This window comes from Notolepis coatsorum (assembly GCF_963971535.1).
Source record: "Notolepis coatsorum genome assembly, chromosome: 12".
NCBI lineage: Eukaryota > Metazoa > Chordata > Actinopteri > Aulopiformes > Paralepididae > Notolepis > Notolepis coatsorum.
Window position 1 is genome coordinate 48,930,110 of NC_140176.1, and position 27,644 is coordinate 48,957,753.

The 27,644-nt window shown below is 43.7% G+C and overlaps 1 protein-coding gene across 2 annotated transcripts in view; it reads right to left on the bottom strand.

The window, feature by feature from the left end:
• Nucleotides 1-25,518, bottom strand: part of oxsr1b (oxidative stress responsive kinase 1b) — a 198,506-nt gene extending 172,988 nt beyond the window's left edge. For both annotated transcript variants that reach the window (XM_084326512.1, XM_084326513.1), the window contains exon 1: nucleotides 25,309-25,518. In XM_084326512.1, coding sequence (XP_084182638.1) covers nucleotides 25,309-25,378 — 70 coding nt within the window. In that variant the 5' untranslated portion in view covers nucleotides 25,379-25,518. The remainder of the gene's footprint in view (nucleotides 1-25,308) is intronic.
• Nucleotides 25,519-27,644: the final 2,126 nt, after the last annotated feature.

Below are 27,644 nucleotides of genomic sequence, written 5' to 3' on the forward strand. Positions count from 1 at the left end.
TAAATAAATTAATAATGATTGACATACTCACAAAGTTCAATCTAAAGGTATTGTGTATACTGATGTTATGTTTTAGCACATATATTTGTTTTTTGGGGGATATTTGTTTAAATGTATAATCTGTGGTTAGAAGCTCCCATGTTAATTTTCTTGTCCTCAGCAAGGGTCACATTATTGATACGCCCAAAAAAGCTTGAAAAACCTCTCCACTTGTGAAAACATACATATCAAATCAAGGATAAGGGTTATAAATGTATAAAACAATGCATGCCATGAAACTCAAATAATATTTTCCATAGAAATCTGCCTATCAAAGTTGTGTCCTCAGTTTATGTCAACTCAGTCAGACTTTTTCATAAACCTAATTAAATCAGGCAATAGCATGGCCAGCTCTATCCCTGAGGACCCCTTTTCCTTTTCCTGCCTGTGGTGAATGCAACACTACCACACATGGTCTGGTAAATTTGATACTTTTTGATATTTTAGACAAACAATGTCAATATTCCTATGGTCACAGCTGGAACATGTCAACGCCATCTCTCCGTTATTATACTTTTAAAAAACAATAGTGGATTGAATTCAAGTGTTTCAGTGAGATTATTAAGACAGCTAGCAACTGCCAAAAATATAGCTAGCTGCAGTGCACAATACAGGCTTGGAGGGAAAATGTGTGCCCTTTTGTCAACTCCGTCAGACGTCAACTCCATCAGATTGTGTGTCTGACGGAGTTGACGTGTAAGCTGACGGAGTTGACAAATCCATCAATAACTTCATAATATACTATTATTATACTATTTTTGAACATGGTAAAGGATTTAAATGTTATTTCAGAGTTGTATCTGCACAGAAGTGTGCATATAATAGCATGCATTACAATACACTTCTGACTTTTAAAGCATGTGCAGGCTGTGGTCTGCTTATTGAATAATTGTCTTACTTTCCCAGCACATGTGTTAATACATAAATATAAATATATCACTTGTCTACGTGGTTGATTGATTGATGTAAAATCATAATGGTGCAGTGTGTAGTTTTCACTACCAAACATTTACACTCTTGCCTCTTATAGAGCAGGGAAGGAGTTCCATGTTGCCCTTTCATATCCCAGAAGGGATACAAGACAGAAGAAAAGTTATTCTTGTTATTATACTGTTTACTTAGAACATCAGAGCAAAGGTGAACGGTGGTAAACTGTGGATATTTCATCTTAATATCTTTATAATAATTCTTAATATAGGACTGGTCCATGTGTGTCTACTGTAGATTGCTACATCATCCTTTATCTGACTCTTTCCATCCATAGTGTAATACATTATGGTATGGAGTGATCAACAGGATCATATTTTGCTAGTCAGTTGTCTCAATCTTATCAGTTGTCACAAGTGTAGAGTTCAAGAAAAATCAGGATCAGATAAAAATCAGATCAGGATATTCTAGATAACAATGCCAGAAAGTGCAGGGAGTCTCCCAGACAGGAAAAGCAACGAAGTAAAATGCGAAAAAGGCATTCAAGAGAAATAAAAACTATGAAAGAATATTACAAATGTAACAAAGCAACGAAACAACCTGATAAAAACAATAATGCGCAGAAAAAGGCTACAAATACATCACCACTGGACTCACCAGGCACGGAAACAAAGAAGATGCTATCAGGAAGCAAAGTAAGGAATCCGAAAATCCAAAAGGCCCTTCTATTCCACAACATCCCCAGAAGAGAGCTGAAGACAAACAAACAAACTCCTGGCCCACGGCTCCAAAAACCAGCACTGAGTGTGTCATCAGGCACGATTCTTAAAAAGTATCGTCTTTTTCAACAAATGAAAGAGTTTGGGTTAACCTACAAGTTAATGAGAGAAAAGGAGCAGCCTCAGAAAAAGCCAACATTAATACAGGGTATAACACAGACTGTTCAGGATTTCTTCCTGAACTCTGCACGTGTGACGATGGATAAGACTGACACAATCACCAGGAACAAGATCAAGCGGCAGATAATGATCCTGCTAGACTCCATGCTCAACCTCCACACTGAATTCCAGATTAAGAACCCCACTGTAAAGCTGAGCTATTCTTCATTCTGTGCTCTGAGGCCCTTCTATGTCACAGCACCAAAAGCATCTGATCGGAAGACATGTCTGTGTCAAATACATGAAAATGCATGGTTAATGCTCGAGGTCCTTAAAATGTCTGGTGTTGTGAAGTCAAACAAACTGGATGACAGTTTTCAATTAGTTTGTTGCTCTCCAGCAAGTGAGGCCTGCCTTCTTCGCGCCTGCTCACGACGTCTAAACAAAGGTACAGATACAACCCAAGAGCAAGACAAAATGTTCAATGGAGGCAGTGGGAGAGAGTACAAGAAGACACACGCAATGGAATCGACATCAACACTAAGCTCGTCGAACACCGAGGCAGCCTTTCAGATCTCATCAAACTCTATGACCAAAAACTCAGAAAGGAAACCACAACACATGTGTGTTCAGTGAGAAACCAGTCAAAAGAATACAGCAACACAATTGAGTCCTGTGATGAGAGTACAGCAATCGTCCATGTTGACTTTTCAGAATCCTGGAAATTCAAATATAAAGCTGAAGTTCAGGCCTGCCATTTCGGACTAAATCTGCCACAGATAACACTCCATACCGGAATGTATTACACTAAGGGTGGAAAGGTAGGGTTTTGCACACTGTCAGAGTCAAAGAGACAGGATGCTGCGGCAATCTGGACACAAATGGATCCAGTCCTAAAAGATAACAAGACAAAATATCCACAGGTTACCACCGTGCACTTTTGGTCTAATGGTCCAAGCAAACAAGAAGAACTTTTTTCTTCTGTCTGGTATCCCACCTACACTGGGGTTTGAAAGGACAACATGGAACTTCTTCCCCACTTCTCATGGTAAGGGCGCACCAAACGGCATTGGCGGAACAGTAAAAAGAACAGCTGACAACCTAGTCCTGAGAGGAAATTATGTGACGGATGGACACATATTCTTCAAAAAGGTCTCAAACAGTCTGAATGGTGTTCAGCTGTATCACATTGTGGAAGAAGACATGCAAAGATACGACACACTTCTCATGAATCCTCTCAAACCGGTTCCCTCAACAAGACAAATACACCAGATCATCGCACATAAGGACAGGATCCACAACAGACAACTATCCTGCTTTTGCAGCGAGATGTTGGATTGCCAGTGCTTCTGCCCAGCTACCTCCTATTACCATGGCAACCCAGGAGAACAGCAGAGTGATACACGGATGGCAAGGAAGAAGAGACCTCTGGCCATGTTGTGGGAGGAGATGGAAAATGAGATGGAAGAGGGTATGGAGATGGAAGATGTAATGGAGGAGTTGGAAGAAGAACCTTTGACAGGTCCTGAGGGTACGGTGACAGTAATGACTGTTAGCAGCCTTAGTAATGGAGACTGGTTAGCAGTAGTATATGATGACCACTGGTGGCTAGCCAAGACCATCAATGTGGATAATGAGCAACAAGATGTGAAAGTGGAATTTTTGCATCTCCATGGTCCAACAGAAAAGGTTCAGCCCAAATGTGGCAAGAAGGGTGTCTGTTTCTGCCCAGTTCAAGACATCATAGTGAAACTAATCAGAAATGCAGAAGGAAAGGAAGAGGAGAAGTGGGTGAGAAAGTGGAGATCAGGAAGTGGTGTAGAGGAGGTAGATGAAAACAGGGACGAGAAGAAGGGGTCCTGTTCTCCATTACTGTTTTTGTTGTTGGAAACGGTGCATTTTGTAATATTTGGAAACGGTGTATGTAAAGTTTGTTGTTTATTACAATTGAGTTAACAAAATGTTCAGTATAAGACAAGGAGTTATTAGTTCTTATTATTGTCACTTCCATCTGTTTAAAAAATTTAGCAGAGATGCAAATCCAATTTTGTCAACTCCGTCAGTTTCTCGTCAACACCGTCAGATCTTTGTCAACACCGTCAGATGTTTATTTTTGTTAATCTTGGGGAAAATACTAATTCCTTCTTCAGTTTATGTTGTTTAAGTAATAAAGGAGCATTAGATCTTCATCCTCTTGTGTCTTATTTACTTAATGATATTTTTTTTAATCATATCAAAATTAAAAACAAAGTTTGAAATTGCTAATATTTCTAACTCTGGGTTTTCAGAATAGTGTGAAATTATATATTATATTTTATTGCATACCAGAGTAACTAAACACTATTACAACATACATCAGAACTTTAGATTCTTGTTGGACTGGAATAATTAGAATTATATACTTTTTTGTGTGTCTGACGGAGTTGACACAAATCAAGTTTCAAAGGGAAACATGTGAATTTGTTGAAAATGTTTTTCTATGTAGAGCCCGCACCTTTACATGGTTAAATAGCTCAGACCTTTCTCTACATGAATATTTAACTCTAATCAATATAGTGTGTATTCTCAAAATATAATATTTAAAAGGTGTTTTGTCCCGACTCTCAAGAATCAGTGATATACCGTAATTCCTCTAATAGTAACCCCGGCTTGTATTTGTTTCAACTGTAGCGGATACCAGGCTTGTATTAGGAGGAGGCATGTATAAGAGAGAGGCCTATATTTCTAATTTTCAAACGGATCATAATGAATAAATCAACATTTTGTGTCAGTTTGAACCCAGTAAAATGTACTGGGTTCATTTATTGAAACCAAGTACTGTATGAAATACGGTAGTAAACAGTGCAATTACAGGTGGTCAAAAAAAGTTAAATAAAGTAAAATAGTGCAATCACAATACTGGTATAATAATAATAACAACTTCGTTTTACACAATTCTGAGGTAGGCTTATTCTCTTGGTAAACATTAACACCATACCATTATATGGCATTTACTGCACAGCCAGGCCAGCATATAACAACAATAACAAAATATACCCGGCTTGTATTAGGAGGCCGGCTTATAATTGCTTAGCTCAACAGCGCACCCGGTCATTAATAGAGACCCGGTTTTTAATTGAATACCGGTTACTATTAGAGGAATTACGGTATATATACACACACACACTAGGGGTGGGAATCACGATACGATACAATATCGATTCTTTGGACAACGATATTTTCCGATATCACAAAGTCTGCCACGATACGATACGATTCAGGTGCCTGCGATCGATATGAGATGATATTATATGCCCATTTAACACAATCAGTAACATTTAAATCAACAACAAAAAAAGGCAATGGAAATATCATTTGACATTTTTATTTTTGATCTCTTCCAGACATTTAAATGAAAAACAATTTATTGTTTTTAATACAAATAGACCTACTGTTCACTGTTTTTGGTTCGTTTTTCTTTTTCTTTCTATATTAATATCCTATTCACTGTCACAGCACTGTATTTTGGCTGGAAAAGGCATATTGGGAGTCAGAAGGTGCAGTACCGGCCAGATCCTGGTAGTGGGGCTATCTCGAGAATGCAGTAACCTCCCTCCTTCCCAGTCCCTAGTGGACCTCTGCTGTTCTCTCTATCGCTCTATCAGCTTAGCTTAGTTAGCTTACGCTAACGCAACGTTAATTTCGGTATTTAACGCGACGTGGGCATAAAGGAATGGCGAGGATGGAAAGCATGTTAAATGCATTTGACCCCTTGTGGGGAAAAAAACAACAGGCACTTATTTCGGGTCGAAAATAGGCGGACTCTGAAGCAATGCTGTCTAACGTTAACACACGCTGAGCTACTGTTGTTGCAGCCGGGCGGATATGCTCACAGGGGATTTTCAAAATAAGAGTATCGCAATATGAATCGATCTTTTTACGTTGCATCGATCCCATTTGATCATTGATAATAGATCGATATATCGATCTGGATCGATGTATCGTCCCACCCCTAACACACACACACTGTGTCAATGAGTCTCTCAGGCTGTGACCAGCTGAGGCGTGGCTCTGTGTTTGTCTTTCCTGCTCAATCTGCCGTGTGACATCATCAGCAGCCCCCCCCCCCCCCCCATCACCTCGACATGCTGCACTCACATTCCACACATAATACCAAGGTACGATGAGAAATGTCACACATGGCTAACAATCACAACATCAGTCACCAACTTTGTGTCTACACCCCCCACCCCCCAACCTTAGGATGAAGAACCAGACCTTATACACACCGAACAAGACTACCAGACCTTACACACACCCAACAAGACTACCAGACCTTACACACACCCAACAGGACTACCAGACCTTACACACACCCAACAGGACTACCAGACCTTACACACACCCAACAAGACTACCAGACCTTACACACACCCAACAGGACTACCAGACCTTACACACACCCAACAGGACTACCAGACCTTACACACACCCAACAAGACTACCAGACCTTACACACACCCAACAAGACTACTAGACCTTACACACACCCAACAGGACTACCAGACCTTACACACACCCAACAAGACTACTAGACCTTACACTAGGGATGCACCGATCTGATATTGGTATCGGCCGCCGATATCAGTAAAATAGCTGGATCGGGTATCGGTAAAAAAATATATATATATATATATCGGGATTATTATTATTATTTTAATTTTTTATGAAATAAAATAAGAAATAACCATTCAGTACATTTATATCTATGTGTTAATTTGTTACATTTATGATGAAGGATTGCACTACAACTCGGACACCTTACTGTAAATTGTACCTAAAATTGTACCTCATCCCATTTCTGCTTTGCACTAGATAGTACTGTACATTAGTACACTGCATAGTATTGTGTATTGTATATTATATGGTAACTCAGAACATTGTACATATGTCTATACCGAACACTGTGACCTCATTTTTCTTCTTCTAAATTCATGCTATATTATGTTATTATGTTATTTGATACTATCTTGTCTAGCACAGTCTCTGGAGCGTAACAGTAAGAAGCATTTTGTATGAAAGTATTCTGTACTTCTGTATCACAACTATTAAAGAACTTGAACTTTAGTTTCACTAAGTTAGGAAAGTAATGTTTTAAGTCAAGCCTGATGTTGCCTTGCACAAAAGAATGATCCCAGTCTCTTCCACACAGTGACAGTGAGGCATACAGTTTATTAATTGAAAGAATGAAGTTTATTTTCTGTCTTTGTTTACAACAAATCAAAAACACACTTGTGATCCTTTACAATTCTAAAAAACAAAATATATTTAAAAAAAAAAAAACGTGGATAAAACATAACTTTTTTGGAAGAAAAGAAATTGGACAATGGGTATCGGATCGGTATTAGTCTAGTTAGATAGAGGGGGGTATCATGCACCCCCCGGAAATATACTTCTAACCAGACTTTCTAGAATGGAAAAAATGTGGAAAAAATTATGGGCTATGTTAACAAGTTGTCAGAGTGTCCCATGTATAATTTATATGCAAATTAAGGACACAATTATCAAAAAATCAAAAAAAAACAGTTTCATGATTCTCAGCCAATATTGCAGATAACTGAACAAATGAGGTGTCTATACCCATGTTTTGAGGGTCAAAGATCACAATAACACTATCCCTAGAGTGATCACATGTTTCTATGTAATTTTGCCTATGCAAATCTGTGCCGTCCATACAAAATAAATCACATTTTTACTAATTAGTTGAGTAGGAAAGCGGATACTATCATGCACCCCCTGGAAATATATTATTAACCAGTGTTTCTAGATTGATAGGCTGTTAGAAATCTGTGTCCCATGTATCATTTATATGCAAATTAATGACGCGATTATCAAAAGATCGCAAAAAAATCTGTTTCATATATCTCCAACCTCTCCATATACTGATGATCCTCCTCTACCAGCATGACCAACCTCTCTATATACTGATGATCCTCCTCTACCATGTCAGCATGACCAACCTCTCTATACTGATGATCCTCCTCTACCATGTCAGCATGACCAACCTCTCTATATACTGATGATCCTCCTCTACCATGTCAGCATGACCAACCTCTACATACTGATGATCCTCCAGTTTTTCTCCACTTGCTCACGGACCTTGCCATATAATTGGGGCATTTCAATTTGGCTAAGGAGGCTGAGAGGAGACTTGCTTTAGCGCAGTAACGGGCTAACGTTAACGCTAAGTGACTCCGCAGCACCAGTTTCATTAGTGAGGAAAGGGGGAGGGGGGGTTATATTGACAAGGCATGACAACAGAGGTTCAAAGATAACTTCACATTTATTGGCTATTCGTTTCTTTATATCGCTTTATCCATCGGGCTGCTCTCGTTTCCAACTCGTGTTGACAATGACATCCTGGTGTGACATCATCAACTACGGCAACTTAGGACACTCAAACCTCAAACATCACGCTCTCTCGCTCTCTCTCTACGTTGTCAAACATGTACATTAAAGTTAAGTTATGTTGTTAAGTTGTATTGTTTGAGTTGTTTGAGGGAAAGAAACCTCCTGTCCTAAAGTAGTTTTTATTTTCACTTTGTGTCGCTTGATTTAATTGTATTTCATGAAAAAAGTGTTTTTCAGAGATGGAAGTAACTTGAGAAAAGGTTTTGCATTTTTCTATTGCAGTTTTGCACAATAAATGTTCTTAAAATACCTCTGTACTATGTGAAATATGTCCTAGTAATACAAGAGTACAGTAATAGCTGCCAGTGTTTTCCCCCTTCAGAAGCATTTATATAGACATGTTAAGATAAATTAATATACCGTGATATATACCGTTACCACCTATGCTTCAAATTATACCGTGATATAAATTTTAGACCATACCGTCCAGCCCTACATATACTGGTGATCCTCCTCTACCATGTCAGCATGACCAACCTCTCCATATATTGATGATCCTCCTCTACCATGTCAGCATGACCAACCTCTCTATATACTGATGATCCTCCTCTACCAGCATGACCAACCTCTATATACTGATGATCCTCCTCTACCAGCATGAACAACCTCTATATACTGATGATCGTCCTCTACCATGTCAGCATGACCAACCTCTATATACTGATGATCCTCCTCTACCAGCATGAACAACCTCTATATACTGATGATCGTCCTCTACCATGTCAGCATGACCAACCTCTATATACTGATGATCCTCCTCTACCAGCATGAACAAGTTCAAGTTCAAGTTTCAAGTTTCTTTAATAGTTGTCATACAGAAGTACAGAATACTTTTGTACAAAATGCTTCTTACTGTTGCGCTCCAGAGACTGTGCATGACAAGATAAGTATGAAATAAAGACATAGTAAAAATTAGAAGTAAAAAAAGAGGTCACAGTGTTCAGTTTAGACATATGTACAATGTTCGTAGACGTAGTTACCATACAATATACAATACTGTGCAGTGTACTAATATACAATACTATATAGTGCAAGGCATAAATGGACGAGGTGCAGTTTAGGTACAATTCACAGTAGGTGTACGAGTTGTAGTGCAAATCCTTTATCAATAAATATAAAGTGTAAGTGTGTTTGTGTGATCTAAAGTGTGGAGAGTGGGTGCTGCAGTGTGTTGTTTGTTTGAGTGAGTGTGTGCGTGTGGGTGTGTGTGCTGTGTGCATTTGATGGTTGTTGCATAGTGATTATTGTTCGTTTAGCGATTATTGTTCGTTTAGCAGCCTGATGGCCTGGGGATAGAAGCTCCTTCTGAGTCTTTCTGTGCTCGCCATAAGACTCCGGTATCGCTTGCCTGACGGCAGCAGTTCAAAGAGGCAGTTGTTCGGGTGGCTCGAGTCCTTAATAATTCTCTTAGCCTTCCCCTTGCACCGCTTGTTGTAAATGTTCTGGAGGGTGGGAAGCCCCCCTCTAATTGTGCGTTCGGCTGAACGTGTCACTCTTTGTAGTCTGCTACGGTCTTGTGCAGTGCTATTCCCAAACCAGGAGGTGATGTTGCCGGTCAGGATGCTCTCTATTGTACATGAGTAGAAGTTCCTAAGGATCTTCTGACTGACTTGGAACTTCCTTAGGCGCCTGAGGAAGTAGAGGCGTTGTCGTGCCTTCTTCACAACACTGTCAATGTGTGTGGTCCATGTCAAGTCCTCGGATATGTGGGCTCCGAGGTACTTGAAACTGTTCACTCTCTCAACTGGTGCCCCGTCGATGCTGAGGGGGCTGTAGTCCTTGACCCCCGACCTCCTGAAGTCCACAATCATCTCTTTTGTTTTGCTGACGTTCAGGGAGAGGCAGTTCTCCTGACACCACTGTGACAGGTTCTCTACCTCTTCCAGGTAGGCCCTTTCGTCGTTGGCAGAGATCAGGCCCACCACTACTGTGTCATCAGCAAATTTGATGATGGTGTTGTTGTTCCGCTGTGCTACGCAGTCATGTGTGTACAGGGAGTAGAGGAGGGGGCTCAGAACACAGCCCTGGGGGGCCCCTATGTTGAGCGTGATGGATGAGGAGGTGCAGTTGCCGGCTCTTACCACCTGGGGTCTGCCCGTCAGGAAGTCCAGGACCCACTGGCACAGGTCATAGTTCAAGCCCAGGTCCCTGAGCTTGGCTATGAGTTTGGAGGGGACTATGGTATTGAATGCTGAGCTGTAGTCGATGAACAGCATTCTCACATAGTTCCCCTGCCTCTTGTCCAGATGTGATGCTGCTGTGTGCAGCACATGGGCTATGGCGTCCTCCGTGGACCTGTTGGGGCGATATGCAAATTGCAGAGGGTCCAGGTTGATGGGGAGGGAGGAACAGATGTAGCCCTTCACTAGCTTCTCAAAGCACTTCATGGCTATGGAGGTGAGGGCTACAGGGCGGTAGTCGTTGAGGCAAGCGGGCGTAGATTTTTTGGGTACAGGGATGATGGTGGACTTCTTCAGACAGGTGGGGATGACGGCCTGTTCCAAGGACAGGTTGAAGATGTCAGTGAATACCGGGGCCAGTTGGTCGGCACAGACTTTTAGGACGCGGCCGGGGATGCCGTCCGGTCCTGCTGCCTTCCTGATATCCACTTTTTTAAAGATCCGTCTCACCTCATGCTCTGTTACCCTGAACATTGAGTCTCCATCAGCAGACCCCCCCCCCCCATTGCCGTGGTTTGTAGGCTGGTGTTGTTATTCACAGCCTCAAACCTCGCATAGAAGGAGTTGAGATCATTTGCTAAGGAGATGTCACTGTTCAGTTTGAGGGGGGTTCCTTTGTAGTCTGTCATTGTTCTGAGGCCCTGCCACATGCCTCTAGAGTCAGCCTGTTCAAACTGAAGTTCAACTTTATCCCTGTAACGCCGTTTTGCCTCTATTACTGCTCTCCTGACGTTGTATCTTGCCATCTTGTGTTCTTCCATGTTGCCTGTCACCAGCCCGGTGTTGTATGCTGTTGTGCGCACTTTCAGAGCCTCACGGACGGATTTGTCTACCCAGGGCTTTTGATTTGGGTAGATATTAATTTTGGTGGTGGGGATTATTACTTCTACCTGAGTACAGACATAGTCAATCACCGTTTCGGTGTATTCGTTAATATTGGCTGTGTTATCACGGAATACACTCCATTCTGTGCTTCCCAGCACTGCTTGGAGTGACTCCACTGACGTCACGGCCCAACGCTTAACCTCTCGCGAGACCACCGGCGTTCGCTTGAGACTCTGTTTGTACTTAGGCAAAAGAAAAATGGCGGCGTGATCGCTTTTACCGAATGGACTAAGAGCCTGTGACTTGTACCCATTCTTAAATTGCGAGTATACATGGTCTAATATGTTCTCGCCTCTGGTGGGACAGGTCACATGCTGATAGAAATTCGGCAGCACCGTTTTAAGACGCGCGCTGTTGAAATCCCCCAAGACCAAAATGGCAGCGTCAACATTAGCTGCCTGGAGTTTGTTTACCTCGTCGTGAAGTTTTGAAAGTGCGACCCCAGTGTTCGCGTGTGGTGGAATGTACACTCCGATGAGGATGATGGACGTTAACTCTCTTGGGAGGAAGAAGGGTCGACATTTTATCGTGATAAACTCCAGGTCTGGGGAGCAGTGGTTAGCCAGTTCCTTTGTGTTGCCTAAATCGCACCACTCCTTGTTTATCATGAAGGCAATGCCGCCTCCTCTCGTCTTTAGTGACTCTAATGCCGTCCGGTCTTTGCGGAGAACGAAGAAATGGTCTGCCGGTTCTATTGCATGATTCGGGACATCTGGGCTCAGCCAAGTTTCTGTGAAACAGAGGACGTTACAATCCCGAATGTCCCTCTGGAATTGGATCCTTGCTCTGATGTCGTCCAATTTGTTTCCTATCGATTGCACATTGGCCAACAATATGCTGGGCAATGTGGTTCTGTGTCGTTTGGACCTCAGTCTGTTCCGGACCCCGGCTCTCTTTCCTCGTCTTCGCGGCGGCTTCTGGTGGTCTTGTCCATGGCCGGCATAACAAAGGATCTCGGCGGGCCATTTCTGCTGTTCAGCGATCCGATCCAGAGAGCAATCCAAACGGTAAGTTTTTCTTAATCCAATGTCAATGATTGACTGACGGTCATACACATATAATGCACCAACCTCTATATACTGATGATCGTCCTCTACCATGTCAGCATGACCAACCTCTATATACTGATGATCCTCCTCTACCAGCATGAACAACCTCTATATACTTAGTTATGATCGTCCTCTACCATGTCAGCATGACCAACCTCTATACTGGTGATCCTCCTCTACCATGTCAGCATGACCAACCTCTATATACTGATGATCCTCCTCTACCAGCATGACCAACCTCTATATACTGATGATCGTCCTCTACCATGTCAGCATGACCTACCTCTATATACTGATGATCCTCCTCTACCAAAGGAATATTAGCATAATTTTGAGTGGACTGAAGGAATGAGTCGCCGTTAATAGTTTTAAATACAAATAATTTATTGAAACATAGAAGTAGGGTCGGGACACACACACACACACACTGTTTCAACTCACCACCCCCGCATCATATTGTAGTCTAGTCCGTCTTCAAACTTCCACTCCTCTCGAAACTTTTTTATATTTGAATATCAACATTATCTGTCCATCCTCAGTAATCCTCAGTTTACTATAATATACTCCTGTCCTGAGTCCTGACTAGTGACTGCATCGTCTTTCCAAACGCACGCACACACACAGAGAAAGGGAGAGTGCCCCCCATTTCCCTTTCCCCAGTCCACACTGTCTGCTGTTCTCTATGGCTCTGCCTCTGATCAGGATTAGCTTGTTAGCTAACGCTAACGTAACGTTAATTTCGGGCGATGTGGGCATAAAGGAATGGCGACGATGCAAAGCATGTTAGATGCATTTGACCCGTTGTGAGAAAAAAAAACACCACAGACTTATTTCGGCTCGCAAAATAGGCGCACTGCTGTGTAGCCCTGCTCCTCTGCTTGACCGCCCTGCGCCACGCAGACATTAGCACGGACTGGGCAGATATGACTCGTCGAGTTGCCACTGGGTTTTTCAAAATAAGAGTATCGATATGAACCGAACGTTGTTAGCTGCCGGAGCCATAGATATTATAGCTGGAGCTGCGCTTGGGGCGGAAATGAGACCCGCCACAGGATTTTTCAAAATAAGAGTGATATCGATATGAACTATTTTGTTACACGCTAGGTGGCGGGCAGACCTCTCATTGTTACTCGCCAAACCTTAAATCTGCCCACGGTTGGCAGGTACTTATTTTGTTCCCTGTGACTACCAGCATGACCTACCTCTATATACTGATGATCCTCCTCTACCATGTCAGCATGACCAACCTCTCTATATACTGATGATCCTCCTCCACCATGTCAGCATGACCAACCTACCTCTCATATACTGATGATCCTCCTCTACCAGAATGACCAGCCTCTATATACTGATGATCCTCATCCATCATGTCAGCATGACCAACATCTCCAGATACCTTAATGAACCTCCTCTACCAGCATGACAAACCTCTATATACTGATGATCCTCATCTACCATCTACTTGGGGGGGATGCGGACCGGAGGGGGACTTTCGTCTTGTTTGCATCGGGGTCCCCCATTTTCAATTCATGATACAGCACAGCTTGAATAAATGCACACCCTGATAAATAGTTTTATTTGGTTCTAACTGGATTTCATCTCTTGTTTTTTATCTCTTGTTTTTCATCTCCTGTTTTACATTTCTTTTTATTCTATGATACATGTTTTTCTCTATTCTATGATCCATTGTCTTTGTGATATATTAGGGATGCCCCGATCACGTTTTTTGCCACCAATACCGATCACCGATCGTCTTTCTTGAGCCATATCGGCCGATACCGATCCGATACCGATCGTTTTTGATTAAAAGAAAATATTAAATTATTTTATATAAATTCTTATTTTTTTTTATAAAATATATATATTATATAATTAGACTTGTACTTGTATTATCTGCGAGACATCGCCACCACGCAACAAGTCAAAATGCTCGCTATCTGCAAACAGCTCCACTGTCTGTGTGTATTCGAGTAGCCTCCATCTAGGGCCAGGATTCTCCGGCGCTGCAGCTGGACCCTATTACTTGGTATAAATCACATTCAGCATGCCCTCAGCTCAAATACGCATCGAATCAATGTTATAAGACATTGATATCAGGAGCTATCTGTAGCTACTGCTAGCCGGCTAGATAACGTTAAGACAACGCCTCAGTGAACTATTTAGTTTAGAGCTAACGTGAGCTAACGTGAGCTACCGAGTCAACGGAGGTAACTTATCATGCACTCGACTATTGCTGGAGCATTTGTTGATATCAGCAGCTATCAGTAGCTAACCAGCTAGATAAGGTTAGACAATGCCTCATGTAGTCACTGGGTCATTTAGTTTAAACAGTAACGTTAGCTTGGTAGGTAGCCAACGTTAGCTCACGTCGCATGCACCAGACTATAGCAGACTGCGAGGCTCTTGTTTACACGAGTGCGGGAGGGGCTGGGGAGGAGGAGGCGCCGTACGCTGCAAGCAGCTCTGTGTGTCTGAGAGAGAGTCAGCAGTGAGATCTCCGCTAAGAATTGGATCATGTTTTTCGATCGGTTTTGACGATCGGCGAAAATAAAGCATTATCACCGATCACCGATCGCATATTTATACTGATTATCGGCCGATAACGGGCATCCCTATGGTATGCTTTCTTATGTTCTTATGGTGTATGTTATCTTTATGTATGTTGTTGGACCCCAGCAAGACTAGCTGCCGCTAAGGCATCAGCTAATGGGGATCCGTTTAAATAAACAAATCCTCATCTACCATGTCAGCATGGCCAACCTATACTGATGATCCTCATCTACCATGTCAGCATGACCAACCTCTTGATGATCCTCATGTACCATGTCAGCATGACCAACCTCTATAAACTGATGATCCTCATCTACCATGTCAGCATGACCAACCTCTCCAGATACCTGGACCACGGCACTGGCTCCCCGACCAAGACACTGGCACTGCAAGCTAATACATGTGTCCGAACTGGCTGAGTCTCTGGGCTCAGAGTACTGCAGCACTCTGCTGGGATACTATGACTTTTCTGGGGATGACTGTGCCAGTGCTTTAAAAGGAAAGAGACAGGTGAATGAATCCGTTGAATAAGCTGCAGAAGAACCCTAGATTCCAGAAGGTTTTTAGTCAGCTTGGCGCATTGTCGCTGGTAACAGATGAGCTCTAGCCTCCAACAGGAGATGGTGTCCTTCACATGCATTATGGATGGCCATGGTCGGATGAAGTCAGTTGATGCTGTGTGAGCCAAGATGCTGCAGAAAATGATGGGTGCTGATTAGGGCTGACCTTCGAAGCTTTTTTTGGCAATCGAAGCTTCGGGCCGAGCTTCGATTTAAATTCGAAGCTTCGAGAGAGAAAAAATAAAAAATTAATTCTAATTTTATTATTTTTTTTTTTTTTTTATCTTATGTTGTGGGACTTGTACAGCACTTTGGTAAACTTTGTTGTTTTTAAATGTGCTCTATAAATAAAGTGGATTGGATTAATTAATTAATTAAGCAGCCCCTTTCGTGACTGACGCAGCCAACAAGGTTTCACTCGGCTGCGCTGCCTGGGTGCAGTGGGGCTGCTCTCACAGCCAACGACATGACATTACATAATTATGTTGCAACCTTCGTCTATCAAGCAAACAATTATATTATATTTAATTCATAATTTATAATTATATCAGACAATGCACCTACAAAAGCAGATGATTACAATTAAATTAGCCAACTTAGTCATAGCAGCATATTAGGCATAGCCTTATTAATGTTTTGTGTGGCGTCGCCGTCGTGTACAACTCCAAGGGATATTCCCTTGGAGATGCATTTGAGGCAAAAAAAAATACTTTTCTTTTTATTTATTTCTTTTTTTACACTTCGATTATTTTTTTATGTTCGAAGCTCATGCCATCGAACGAAGCTTTGAAGCTTCAAAGTATTTAAGACAGCCCTAGTGGATATCAGGAAGGCAGCAGGACCGGACGGCATCCCCGGCCGCGTCCTAAAAGTCTGTGCCGACCAACTGGCCCCGGTATTCACTGACATCTTCAACCTGTCCTTGGAACAGGCCGTCATCCCCACCTGTCTGAAGAAGTCCACCATCATCCCTGTACCCAAAAAATCTACGCCCGCTTGCCTCAACGACTACCGCCCTGTAGCCCTCACCTCCATAGCCATGAAGTGCTTTGAGAAGCTAGTGAAGGGCTACATCTGTTCCTCCCTCCCCATCAACCTGGACCCTCTGCAATTTGCATATCGCCCCAACAGGTCCACGGAGGACGCCATAGCCCATGTGCTGCACACAGCAGCATCACATCTGGACAAGAGGAAGGGGAACTATGTGAGAATGCTGTTCATCGACTACAGCTCAGCATTCAATACCATAGTCCCCTCCAAACTCATAGCCAAGCTCAGGGACCTGGGCTTGAACTATGACCTGTGCCAGTGGGTCCTGGACTTCCTGACGGGCAGACCCCAGGTGGTAAGAGCCGGCAACTGCACCTCCTCATCCATCACGCTCAACATAGGGGCCCCCCAGGGCTGTGTTCTGAGCCCCCTCCTCTACTCCCTGTACACACATGACTGCGTAGCACAGCGGAACAACAACACCATCATCAAATTTGCTGATGACACAGTAGTGGTGGGCCTGATCTCTGCCAACGACGAAAGGGCCTACCTGGAAGAGGTAGAGAACCTGTCACAGTGGTGTCAGGAGAACTGCCTCTCCCTGAACGTCAGCAAAACAAAAGAGATGATTGTGGACTTCAGGAGGTCGGGGGTCAAGGACTACAGCCCCCTCAGCATCGACGGGGCACCAGTTGAGAGAGTGAACAGTTTCAAGTACCTCGGAGCCCACATATCCGAGGACTTGACATGGACCACACACATTGACAGTGTTGTGAAGAAGGCACGACAACGCCTCTACTTCCTCAGGCGCCTAAGGAAGTTCCAAGTCAGTCAGAAGATCCTTAGGAACTTCTACTCATGTACAATAGAGAGCATCCTGACCGGCAACATCACCTCCTGGTTTGGGAATAGCACTGCACAAGACCGTAGCAGATTACAAAGAGTGACACGTTCAGCCGAACGCACAATTAGAGGGGGGCTTCCCACCCTCCAGAACATTTACAACAAGCGGTGCAAGGGGAAGGCTAAGAGAATTATTAAGGACTCGAGCCACCCGAACAACTGCCTCTTTGAACTGCTGCCGTCAGGCAAGCGATACCGGAGTCTTATGGCGAGCACAGAAAGACTCAGAAGGAGCTTCTATCCCCAGGCCATCAGGCTGCTAAACGAACAATAATCGCTAAACGAACAATAATCACTATGCAACAACCATCAAATGCACACAGCACACACACCCACACGCACACACACACTCACTCAAACAAACAACACACTGCAGCACCCACTCTCCACACTTTAGATCACACAAACACACTTACACTTTATATTTATTGATAAAGGATTTGCACTACAACTCGTACACCTACTGTGAATTGTACCTAAACTGCACCTCGTCCATTTATGCCTTGCACTATATAGTATTGTATATTAGTACACTGCACAGTATTGTATATTGTATGGTAACTACGTCTACGAACATTGTACATATGTCTAAACTGAACACTGTGACCTCTTTTTTTTCTTCTAATTTTTACTATGTTTTTATTTCATACTTATCTTGTCATGCACAGTCTCTGGAGCGCAACAGTAAGAAGCATTTTGTACAAAAGTATTCTGTACTTCTGTATGACAACTATTAAAGAAACTTGAAACTTGAAAACTTGAACGCCTGCCTCCTCCCAAGGTCTGTCTCATCCCACATGTACAGCGAGCCAACTTCAGAGTCGCCTGCTACAAAAGAGCAGAACAGCCAATATTCAAGAGGCCCAAAGCCTATGATCAAAGTATGGACTGGGAAAAACAATGGATGAGGAGGTGTTAGAACCTGTCTGTACGGTTGGACCCATCCTCCGTCCTTCTCTCTTTTTTTTGTCTACTTTTTTCTCCCCATTTTCTCCCATCCCAATTTCGTATTATCCAATTCTACCCTCCCCTGTCTCGAACGTTGTTAGACCATGCCTCCCACTGGTCGGCTGCAATGTGGACCAAGCCTTGCATCACGTGTCCCCTCCGGTACACGAGGAGGCAGCTGTCGCATCTTTTCACCTGTACAGCGCAATCTCTCAGCGGCGAGGAGTAACGTGTGAGAGGCTCACGCTGCCCCCGTTGCTTCCTGATTCTGCTGTACAGGCGCACCAACCGACCTGTAGGAGTCACTGTCCACAACATCCGATCCCCACCCACCGGCTTTCCCACCCCCTAATACTGCCAATTGTTAGTATGAACGACCAGCCAAGCCAGAAGCAACACAGAGAGCTGGGCTCGAACCCAGCATCTCCTGCGTTAGTGGCGAGCGCCTTGCCCACTGCGCCACTTAGCCGCCCCATCCTCCGTCCTTCTCTTGTTGAGGTACTGGCCCAGAAAGTAGAGTCAGAAGAGCAAGAAGCTCTTGATAAGGAGGCAGATTATGCAAAAAATAACATGGATGAGGAGGATGGAGAGTATGAGTGTGATGAGGCGGAGGAGAGATGGAGATAGTAGTTTAGGGCACAAAATACAAATAGAAAAAAATACTTGAATGTTGTGTCAACAAAGAAGATATCCAGAACAGAGGACGTATTTACCGTATTACATACATGTAGACCTACGTAAGAAATGGCAGTGAAAGCAGCACTCTTGTATATAAGCATGCCAGAGATATATGTGACCACTTCAGACATTTTATTACCATCTTTAACCCTCAAAAAGTCCACATCTTTTTTTTCTTCACAATATGATGCGTCTTTATTGGTAAAAATGCTTTATTCTTTGTAACGGTTACACTAATTTGCATACTAGCTCGCCACAAACAGGTGATCATTCTAGGAATAGTTTTATTATGATTTTTGACCCTCAAAATATGGGTCTAGACAACCTACTTGTTCAGTTATTTGCAATATTGGCTGAAATAGCGACATACATTTTTTGATGATGGCGTCATTAATTTGCATATAAATGATACATGGGACACCAACAGATTTTTAACATAGCCTATCATTTTCTTTAAAAAAAAATCCTATCTAGAAACACTGGTTAACAATATATTTCCAGTGTACAACAATCTTTGACACTGGGGACAACGGTTGCTAAAAAACAAATACTGATGGAGTGGAAGTCCTCCTCAGCACCTTCTTTCCAACTGTGGATGGCGGACAACATGACCTCTGTCATACGGATGGAGAGACTATGGTTCCTGAGAACAATATATTTCCAGGGGGTGCATGATAGTATCCGCTTTCCTACTCAACTAATTAGTAAAAATGTGATTATTTTTATATTATATACACACAATTGTTAAGGGGATGCAGACCAGAGAAAGACTTTCGTCTTGTTTGCATCAGGGTCCCCCATTTTCAATTCATAGACATTTATGACATACACAACATACACAACATTAGGGATTAATAAGAACGAGCCGCCTCGGAAGAAGATGGCCGCTGCTGCTGAAACCACCGCCTCGCGTCGCCTCGCTGGCTCTTCCGCTTCACAGCGCGGCAGCGGGCGATAAGGGGGGCGTGCTAGCGCGCGGTCACGTGGGCTTAGTGGCCAATCAGAGGAACCCGGAAACCGAACTGCGTTGTATTTATGATCAGCGCCCTAGCAGTTGATTATGCCTTTTTCAGATTTCTCAAACGGCCATGTGTGAGGGCCAGACAGGCTACACAGGGAGGAAACAAGAGTTGCTAGTGGATACAATACATAATAGAGGAGCTCAACGTTTCCAGTTCAGATCTGCCCACGAGAATGGCCATAGGAGTCTGGGGGAGGGAGGGAGGGAGGGAGAGATAGAGAACGAGACAGAGCCAGAAAGAAAGCAAGTTTCTCCATAGCTCCTCTGGCTCTGTCCAATATGATCCGAGGCTGGTTGAGGTGGAAGGAGTGGGCGTGAGCTGTGTAATAACAAGCCCTCTTTCCCTGGGGAAGTTACCAAAACAATAGCTCCGCTGAGCACGCCGGCGATACAGGGCCGTCCTCGGGACACCGGCTTCCCAGCTGAGAGCCGGAGAAGCGCGGGCAGCGTCTCCGTGGAATCAAGTGACTCGAGCACAGCGTTTTATCCCACAGGGTCGTGTAGCGGCAGGGGGTCATGACCGGGTGTCGTTCTGGTTCTGGGACCCAGGTTTCCGCCCACTCTTGTTCTCGATATTACTTACAGAAAACCTACTAGTAGCCTACCTGTTATGGTTCGAAAGGGCATATATTTGGATAACTGAATCATAAGAACTGATTCTACTGTATCCAATGAGGCTATTATGCTTTGTAAAATCATCAAAGGATGATTAGGCTAATTTACCTTTTGTGTGTGTCTGTGGGGGCTGTAAAGAACACACTGAGGCTATAAGGTCAGGGTGAACCTAGGTCAGCCTGAGCACATCTGGGATCAGACAGGACAGAATGGACACAAAGAGAGAGAGATTTGGCAACCAGACAAAACTCCAAAAGTTCAAATAAAGGCTAAAATTTAAAGATAAAATTAAATAAATCCAAGCTCTTGGGCGTAATATTTGCTGTAGTCTTGACTTCCACCCTTTCCACCCTGAACACTCCAAACCATTAATCCTTCCTCCCTCCATATGCATAGCTTTACCATGCATACAGTATACAACACAAACAGACTACAGTAGAGACTAGGGATGGGTACTGAATCCGGTACTTATCAACCGAATCACGACGGTACTACCGAGTACCGATTCACGTGAGATCCACCGGTGCCACATTTTGGTAATGCAAAAAATAACTTTTTTTTGGTCCGATGACATCAACGTTTCGTTTACCGCAAAACGAAACCTATGAAGTGTGCCGCACGTTCACGTCAACGTTCACGCCACAATACATGCTTACCTAGGATTTTACTTGATTCAACAACAAAGCAGTCAGGGCTATGGCAAGCAAGTGTGGTTACACTTTACAAAGCTAGATGCAGACAATGCTCGCTGCAATATTATATATATATTAACAAATTGTTCTAAATAAATAATAATGATAATAAATCATTTGAAGTTTGGACTAATTTGTTTACAACCGAGGTAGGTAGATTACATTTTTAGAGACTAAAGTACAGAAAAAAGGTAGCGTTGGTTACTGATATCAATTCACAGGTACCGGTACCAAATGTGAACGGTAACCAACCCTAGTAGAGACTTAAAAACACAAGCAATTTCCTTGTTGGATTTGTCAAGTTTCAAACGCCCAACTTGCGGCCTCTGTCTCATAATACGTTGGTTGTTTCTTTTGAGACGGTGCAACATGGCGAGGAAACCTTTAGAGGAAATGTCAAGATGGTAACCTGAGCGAAAACAGTTTCAGAGGAGTCACCTGATTGCCATCTAATCCTCTGCTGAGGAGGAGAGGAAGAAGAGGGTCCTCACTGTCTTCATTCAGGGGGCCATGCAGGGCCCATTTCCCCCAATTACTCTTAGACTGAAGGGGATGAATGAGATAAGACGTGCAAACTTGAAACAGATTTTCTTTTAAAGAAGTAGCCTGATGGAGCGGCGGACTGTAAAAGGAAATTGCAGTAAAACAAGAGTGAAAGTTCAGCCTTTAGAAGAGAAAGAAGAAAAAAAAAAAAAAACAAGCTGAGAGGGTAAAGCAGAGAGAGAGAGAGAGAGAGAGAGAGAGAGAGAGAGAGAGAGAGAGAGAGAGAGAGAGAGAGAGAGAGAGAGAGAGAGAGAGAGAGAGAGAGAGAGAGAGAGAGAGAGAGAGAGAGAGAGAGAGAGAGAGAGAGAGAGAGAAAAAGACAGGAGAGAAGAAGAGGGGAGAGAGAGAGAGAGAGAGAGAGAGAGAGAGAGAAAGAGAAGAGGGATGAGAGAAAAGAGAGAGAAAAAGAGAGATAGAGAGTGTGTGGGGGGGCGTGTGTGGGGGGGGGGGGGCGTGTGTATGTGTCTCAGCAGGGCTGTTGGCAGGTTGGGAGCAGATGCCATTACAGTGACAGGATGGGTTCCCTTGTTCTACAGGTTTTTTCACACAGGCCCAAGGGGGGGACGGGACGGGCGGGACGGGGGGGACGGGACGGGACGGGACGGGGGGGGGGGGGGCCTCTTAAAGACAGTTCAGGTGACAGTGACGCACATCACATATTTAAACCACGACTACGGCTCTCACCTCTTTCAATGTTCGAACAAAAGCATTTAGTTAATCCGCCTTCAAGTAGGCTAATAGGTTAAATTGTGCAGAGAGCAGAGTGAGACTAGTAGGTGAATAATCTATTGGAGAATTCTTTCACAGAACAAAAGCTGGGTTGGCAATCGGGCTCCCTGCTCTACCCCAAGTGAACCAACAGGCCAGAATGGGTTCCTCGACCCAACCTTGAAATAACCTTCACCAGTTTCAAATCGATGTCTGCAAGTTTGACCCTCCTCTACTAATCCATCATATAGTTCCATAGAGATGCTGCAAAACTGTTTTTTGTTTAAACAAGGAGCATTTTTCCCTCCGTATACATGTTAGAAAGCTGGGGCGTTATCTTGCAGCCCCCCCCCCCCCCCAGGGGCAAACCATTCCCAGAAACTGAGGGGAAATGTTTGGAAGCCTCAGGTAGTCTAAGAAAAATACCCAGAATGGTACATTTAAAGCCTGCAGAATGGACCCTCTATAAACACACAGCGTGCCTCCAGAGACGAGCACTCACCGCAGGGGTCAAGCAAACCAGGGGCTGTGCCATGGAGAGCATGTTTATAGGCCTGCAGAAAACCAAGCGGTCTGAAAGGAGGACAACGCTTTCCCTTATGTGTTCGGGACTTCTCCTTATTCTCCTTCTCCTTTCTAGGAAGAAGGAGAACTAGTGAAAAGGTAGAGGGAGGTCAGCTAATAACTGGGGTAAAACAAGAGAACTTCCCCCGTGAATTAACAAGGCGTGCGGATACTGGGTTTGGAGAACCGATACGGGTACCGGTGCGCGCACGTGTGTGTGTGGGTGTACTTTATTTAAGTGGATCAGTCGATCGAGGGTACCGGTCCATGAACGTCTCGATTTATGAGAACTTCTCGACTCCCTCGATCCGACACTGATCTGAGAACTTCTCGATTTCGTTTGTGCTGACTGGTGTTGATCTATTGTGAAGTAGGCCTGGTAAGAGGAACGAAGAAGTGCTGGCAGGTTTAGTGTCATCTTGTTTGACCTCAAGAGGACTGCCACACTGCAGACGTGTTTCCTTCTCGCCAGAAGTGTTTCTTATTCTGTATTATCGGGACAGCTTCATTTGCCGATGCAAGTACGAGTTTCCTACTTAAAAAGGGGCAGTTCACAATTTTTTTTAAATGTATTCAAAAAGAATAATCCCCCTTACCATCTATCCATCCAGATAGTAATGAATAATGAATAATAATTAATAATGAATATGTTGTGCTGCTTTGAACGCCACAAACCAAGTACCATTCAGCTCTATTGTGGAGTGAAGGCAGACATCTCCACACCCAGATATCTCCAAAACTAGGCAAATCACACTGAAACTATCTGGATGGATAGACAGCACTCAGTCTCCGGGTAAGGGGGAAATTTAAAACTATATATATATATATTTTTTTTTTTTTTTTTTTTTTTTTGTGAACTGCCCGTTTAACAGTCAGATTTGTGCTGATATTGATACTACAGATACTATCAGTGCACAGTGGCAGTGCACACCTAATCCCAAATACGATCTTTCCTGTAGATTTCACCAAGAAATGAGCAACCTAGGAAGCTTGGCAGGGCAGAACTGTGATCTTGAACATCACTGGGATGAGATTTGAAAGCCTCTACTTGTCAGTTCAAAGAGACAGTGGGGGGGGGGGGGGTATCATGTTAGTACAAAATGGCACATTTAGTCGATCCATTTGTGTGTTTATAAAGGTTTCCTCACTGGATACTGAATGGGCAAGTAAGTAACACACATTAACATTAAATGTAAAGTTTGTTCATATCAATTTAAAGTGGTTCAATTTCAGATCAACTCAATCTGGTTCTGCTGCTAATGTTGCCCCAGGAGAATAGCAAGTGCATTTTCCAATAGGTTACAGGGGACGTGCCTACCAGTATCTCCCATAACTGAATTCATTCGGGTAGTAAATTACCCCCAAAACAGCCTGGAACAGGGCTGTGAAATGTAAACTCTAGATTGTCTCTTGATAGCCAACATTGTGACAATGTTTTGGAAATAGTCTGGTAACTCTATCTTGTTTGGCATTAGGCTTCGAGACGTGAAGAGGTCAGAACAGAATATATATCTGGCATGTATTAAACCAAGTCCCATTGACGTTTGCTAAGCGTATTGTCATATCTAAACAAAGATAGCTTTGTAAACTAGACCATTTCATTGACACTGCCACTTGTGTGTCTGTGAGTGAGGGTGTTGTTTGAAATTATGGCAAACATGCGTGTTGTTGAGTAACGTTCATTTATAACCGTTTCCTAATCGAGATCGTGTGTAGTATTCGAGTTCGTATACGACAAATCAACGCGCACGTCCTAGTGTATCTACAGTAGTAGCAGCCAACACGTGTGTATGCGGAGCTGCTCTGTGCCAGGTGTCCCTGCCCAGCAAATAGACAGAGCCTGGGTTGACTGTAACGCTGTGGTGTGCGTCTACAACAACCCGGGTTAGCCCGTGAGGACGGGGTCTTCCCTTCGGAAGAAACATCCCATCGCTTCCCAGTCTAATGACCGCCTCTCTGGGAATGCCAAAACACAAAACGTGCACATCTTTACATAGCTCACAAGAAAGAAAATGCTCGCCGTTAGCAAAGTTACATCGATTGTGCATAAATGACTATCTGCGCCGTTCACTCGTTCGTAAAGGATTGTTAAAACAATATGCATATAGCTAGCGAGCCGGGTACATACCAATCACCTCCTGTAGCTCATAATCATCCTTGTTGATGGACCAGTGCTGGGAAGTCAGGTCCTCCGACATGGCTCAAGAGTGTGTTGAGGCCGTGCTATCTGTGAATTGATGTTGAATCCAAAGGCTGGGGTTGGAAAAAGATGTCAAAGTAAATCCCAACTGGACCAACAGCAGCGACACTTCGCCTTCTTTGCGAATCCTGCAGCACTCCTCCTGTCATTCCCAAAGTTTGACACTAGCCCAGCAGCCCCGCCCCCTCGCATTCCTGTTGAGCAAACGTGGACCTATACAGCGGACATGTTGAGTGAGGCACGTTTAGCTGCATTATGGTACTTCCGCGTTGCATGGAGCTCGTGAGCAATAGCGTATATCTGCAGAGCCGCAAGCCCAACGTCTGGGCAGGGCTTCGGGGCTTGTACTCTGTTTGAGGCGGGCCTTCGGGGCTTGTACTCTGTTTGAGGCGGGACGCTTATTGCTTATTCCCAGAGGAAGAGTGCTGCCGAGTGCTTCCGCATTTTCCCTGATTGGCTGCCTGCAACACGCCCGCGGCAGGCGCGGCAGCCGCAGAGCGGAGCGGAGCGGTAGAGCTTGCGGCATTATGTAGCCGTAATCCCCGATGATTTTCATTCAACCCTTAGCTCAACTGGCAGCGCTGTGGTCCTGCGGTCCGTTGCTGACAAGTTTGAATCCCTTCAATTTTTTTTTTTTTTTTTTTTAACATGCATTCTTAAGTTTAGGCATGTTAACTTAAGGTTAAGGTTAAGGTTAGGCATTGTTTCGGAGTTGGTTAAGGTTAGAAGGGTTAAGTTTAGGCGCTGTTAAGGAGCTGGTTAAGGTTAGAGTTTGTCTTAGAGAATGGCAATATTCTTTCGGAGTTGGTTATGGTTAAGGTTAAGGTTAGGCATGGTTAAGATTAAGGTTAAGGTTAGGCATTGTTTCGGAGTTGGTTAAGGTTAGAAGGGTTAAGTTTAGGCGCTGTTAAGGAGCTGGTTAAGGTTAGAGTTTGTCTTAGAGAATGGCAATAGACAGCCTATTTCCGTGCTGCAGCGCGAGGCAATAGACAGCCTATTTCCGCGCTGCAGCTCTCTCGCGCTGCCGTGGTCACATGGGCGTCATGGCCAATCAGAGAAAACGCGGAAGCACGCGACGCACTCTTCTGCTGGGAATAAGCTACACGCAGGCGGGACTTCAGGGCTTGTACTCTGATTGACTGTGCATTCGGGCTTGTACTCTGTTTGACTGTGCATTCGGGCTTGTACTCTGTTTGACTGTGCATTCGGGCTTGTACTCTGTTTGACTGTGCATTCGGGCTTGTACTCTGTTTGATTGTGCATTCAGGCTTGTACTCTGTTTGACTGTGCATTCGGGCTTGTACTCTGTTTGACTGTGCAGTAAGTCAGTTTGTGCTGTTTATTTTTACAAGCAGTGAGGACTCGACAGCATTTGCATTTCTGTGTTCCGTGTTGCAGGTTAGGGTTAGGGTTAAGGTTAGGGTTAGGGTTAAAAATAAAGAGCACAAACTGACTACTTCCGGGTTTTACAGGAAACAAGACAAGGTACAAAGCCCCGACACCCCGCCCATGCACAGTCAAACAGAGTACAAGCCCGAAGCTCCGCCACAAACAGAGTACAAGCCCTGAAGCCCCGCCCAGACGTTGGGCTTGCGGCTCTGCAGATATACCCTACCCCTCGTGAGAGGGAGTAGAGGGAGATGCTTCCAGCTGCAGCCGTTCAGACCAGCGCTTACAAGCCCCGCACATACAAGCCCCGCACATAGCAACCCCTCGCTTCCATTGGCTGATTTTGGTGACGTGATTTTGGGTCACGTTGCACGTTGCACTGCGGGATTGATTGATTGATTGATTGAAAACTTTATTAACAGATTGCCGTATGATTTGGGTCACGTTGCACTGCGGGATTGATTGATTGATTGATTGATTGATTCATTGATTCATTGATTGATTGATTGATTGATTGAAAACTTTATTAACAGATTGATTGATTGATTGAAAACTTTATTAACAGATTGCCGAATGGGTACACGTGACCACAGGCCCTGATTGATTGATTGAAAACTTTATTAACAGATTGTAGAATGGGTACACGTGACCTGACCGATTGATTGATTGATTGATTGATTGAAAACTTTATTAACAGATTGATTGATTGATTGAAAACTTTATTAACAGATTGCCGAATGGGTACACGTGACCATAGGCCCTGATTGATTGATTGAAAACTTTATTAACAGATTGTAGAATGGGTACACGTGACCTGACCGATTGATTGATTGATTGATTGATTGAAAACTTTATTAACAGATTGCAGAATGGGT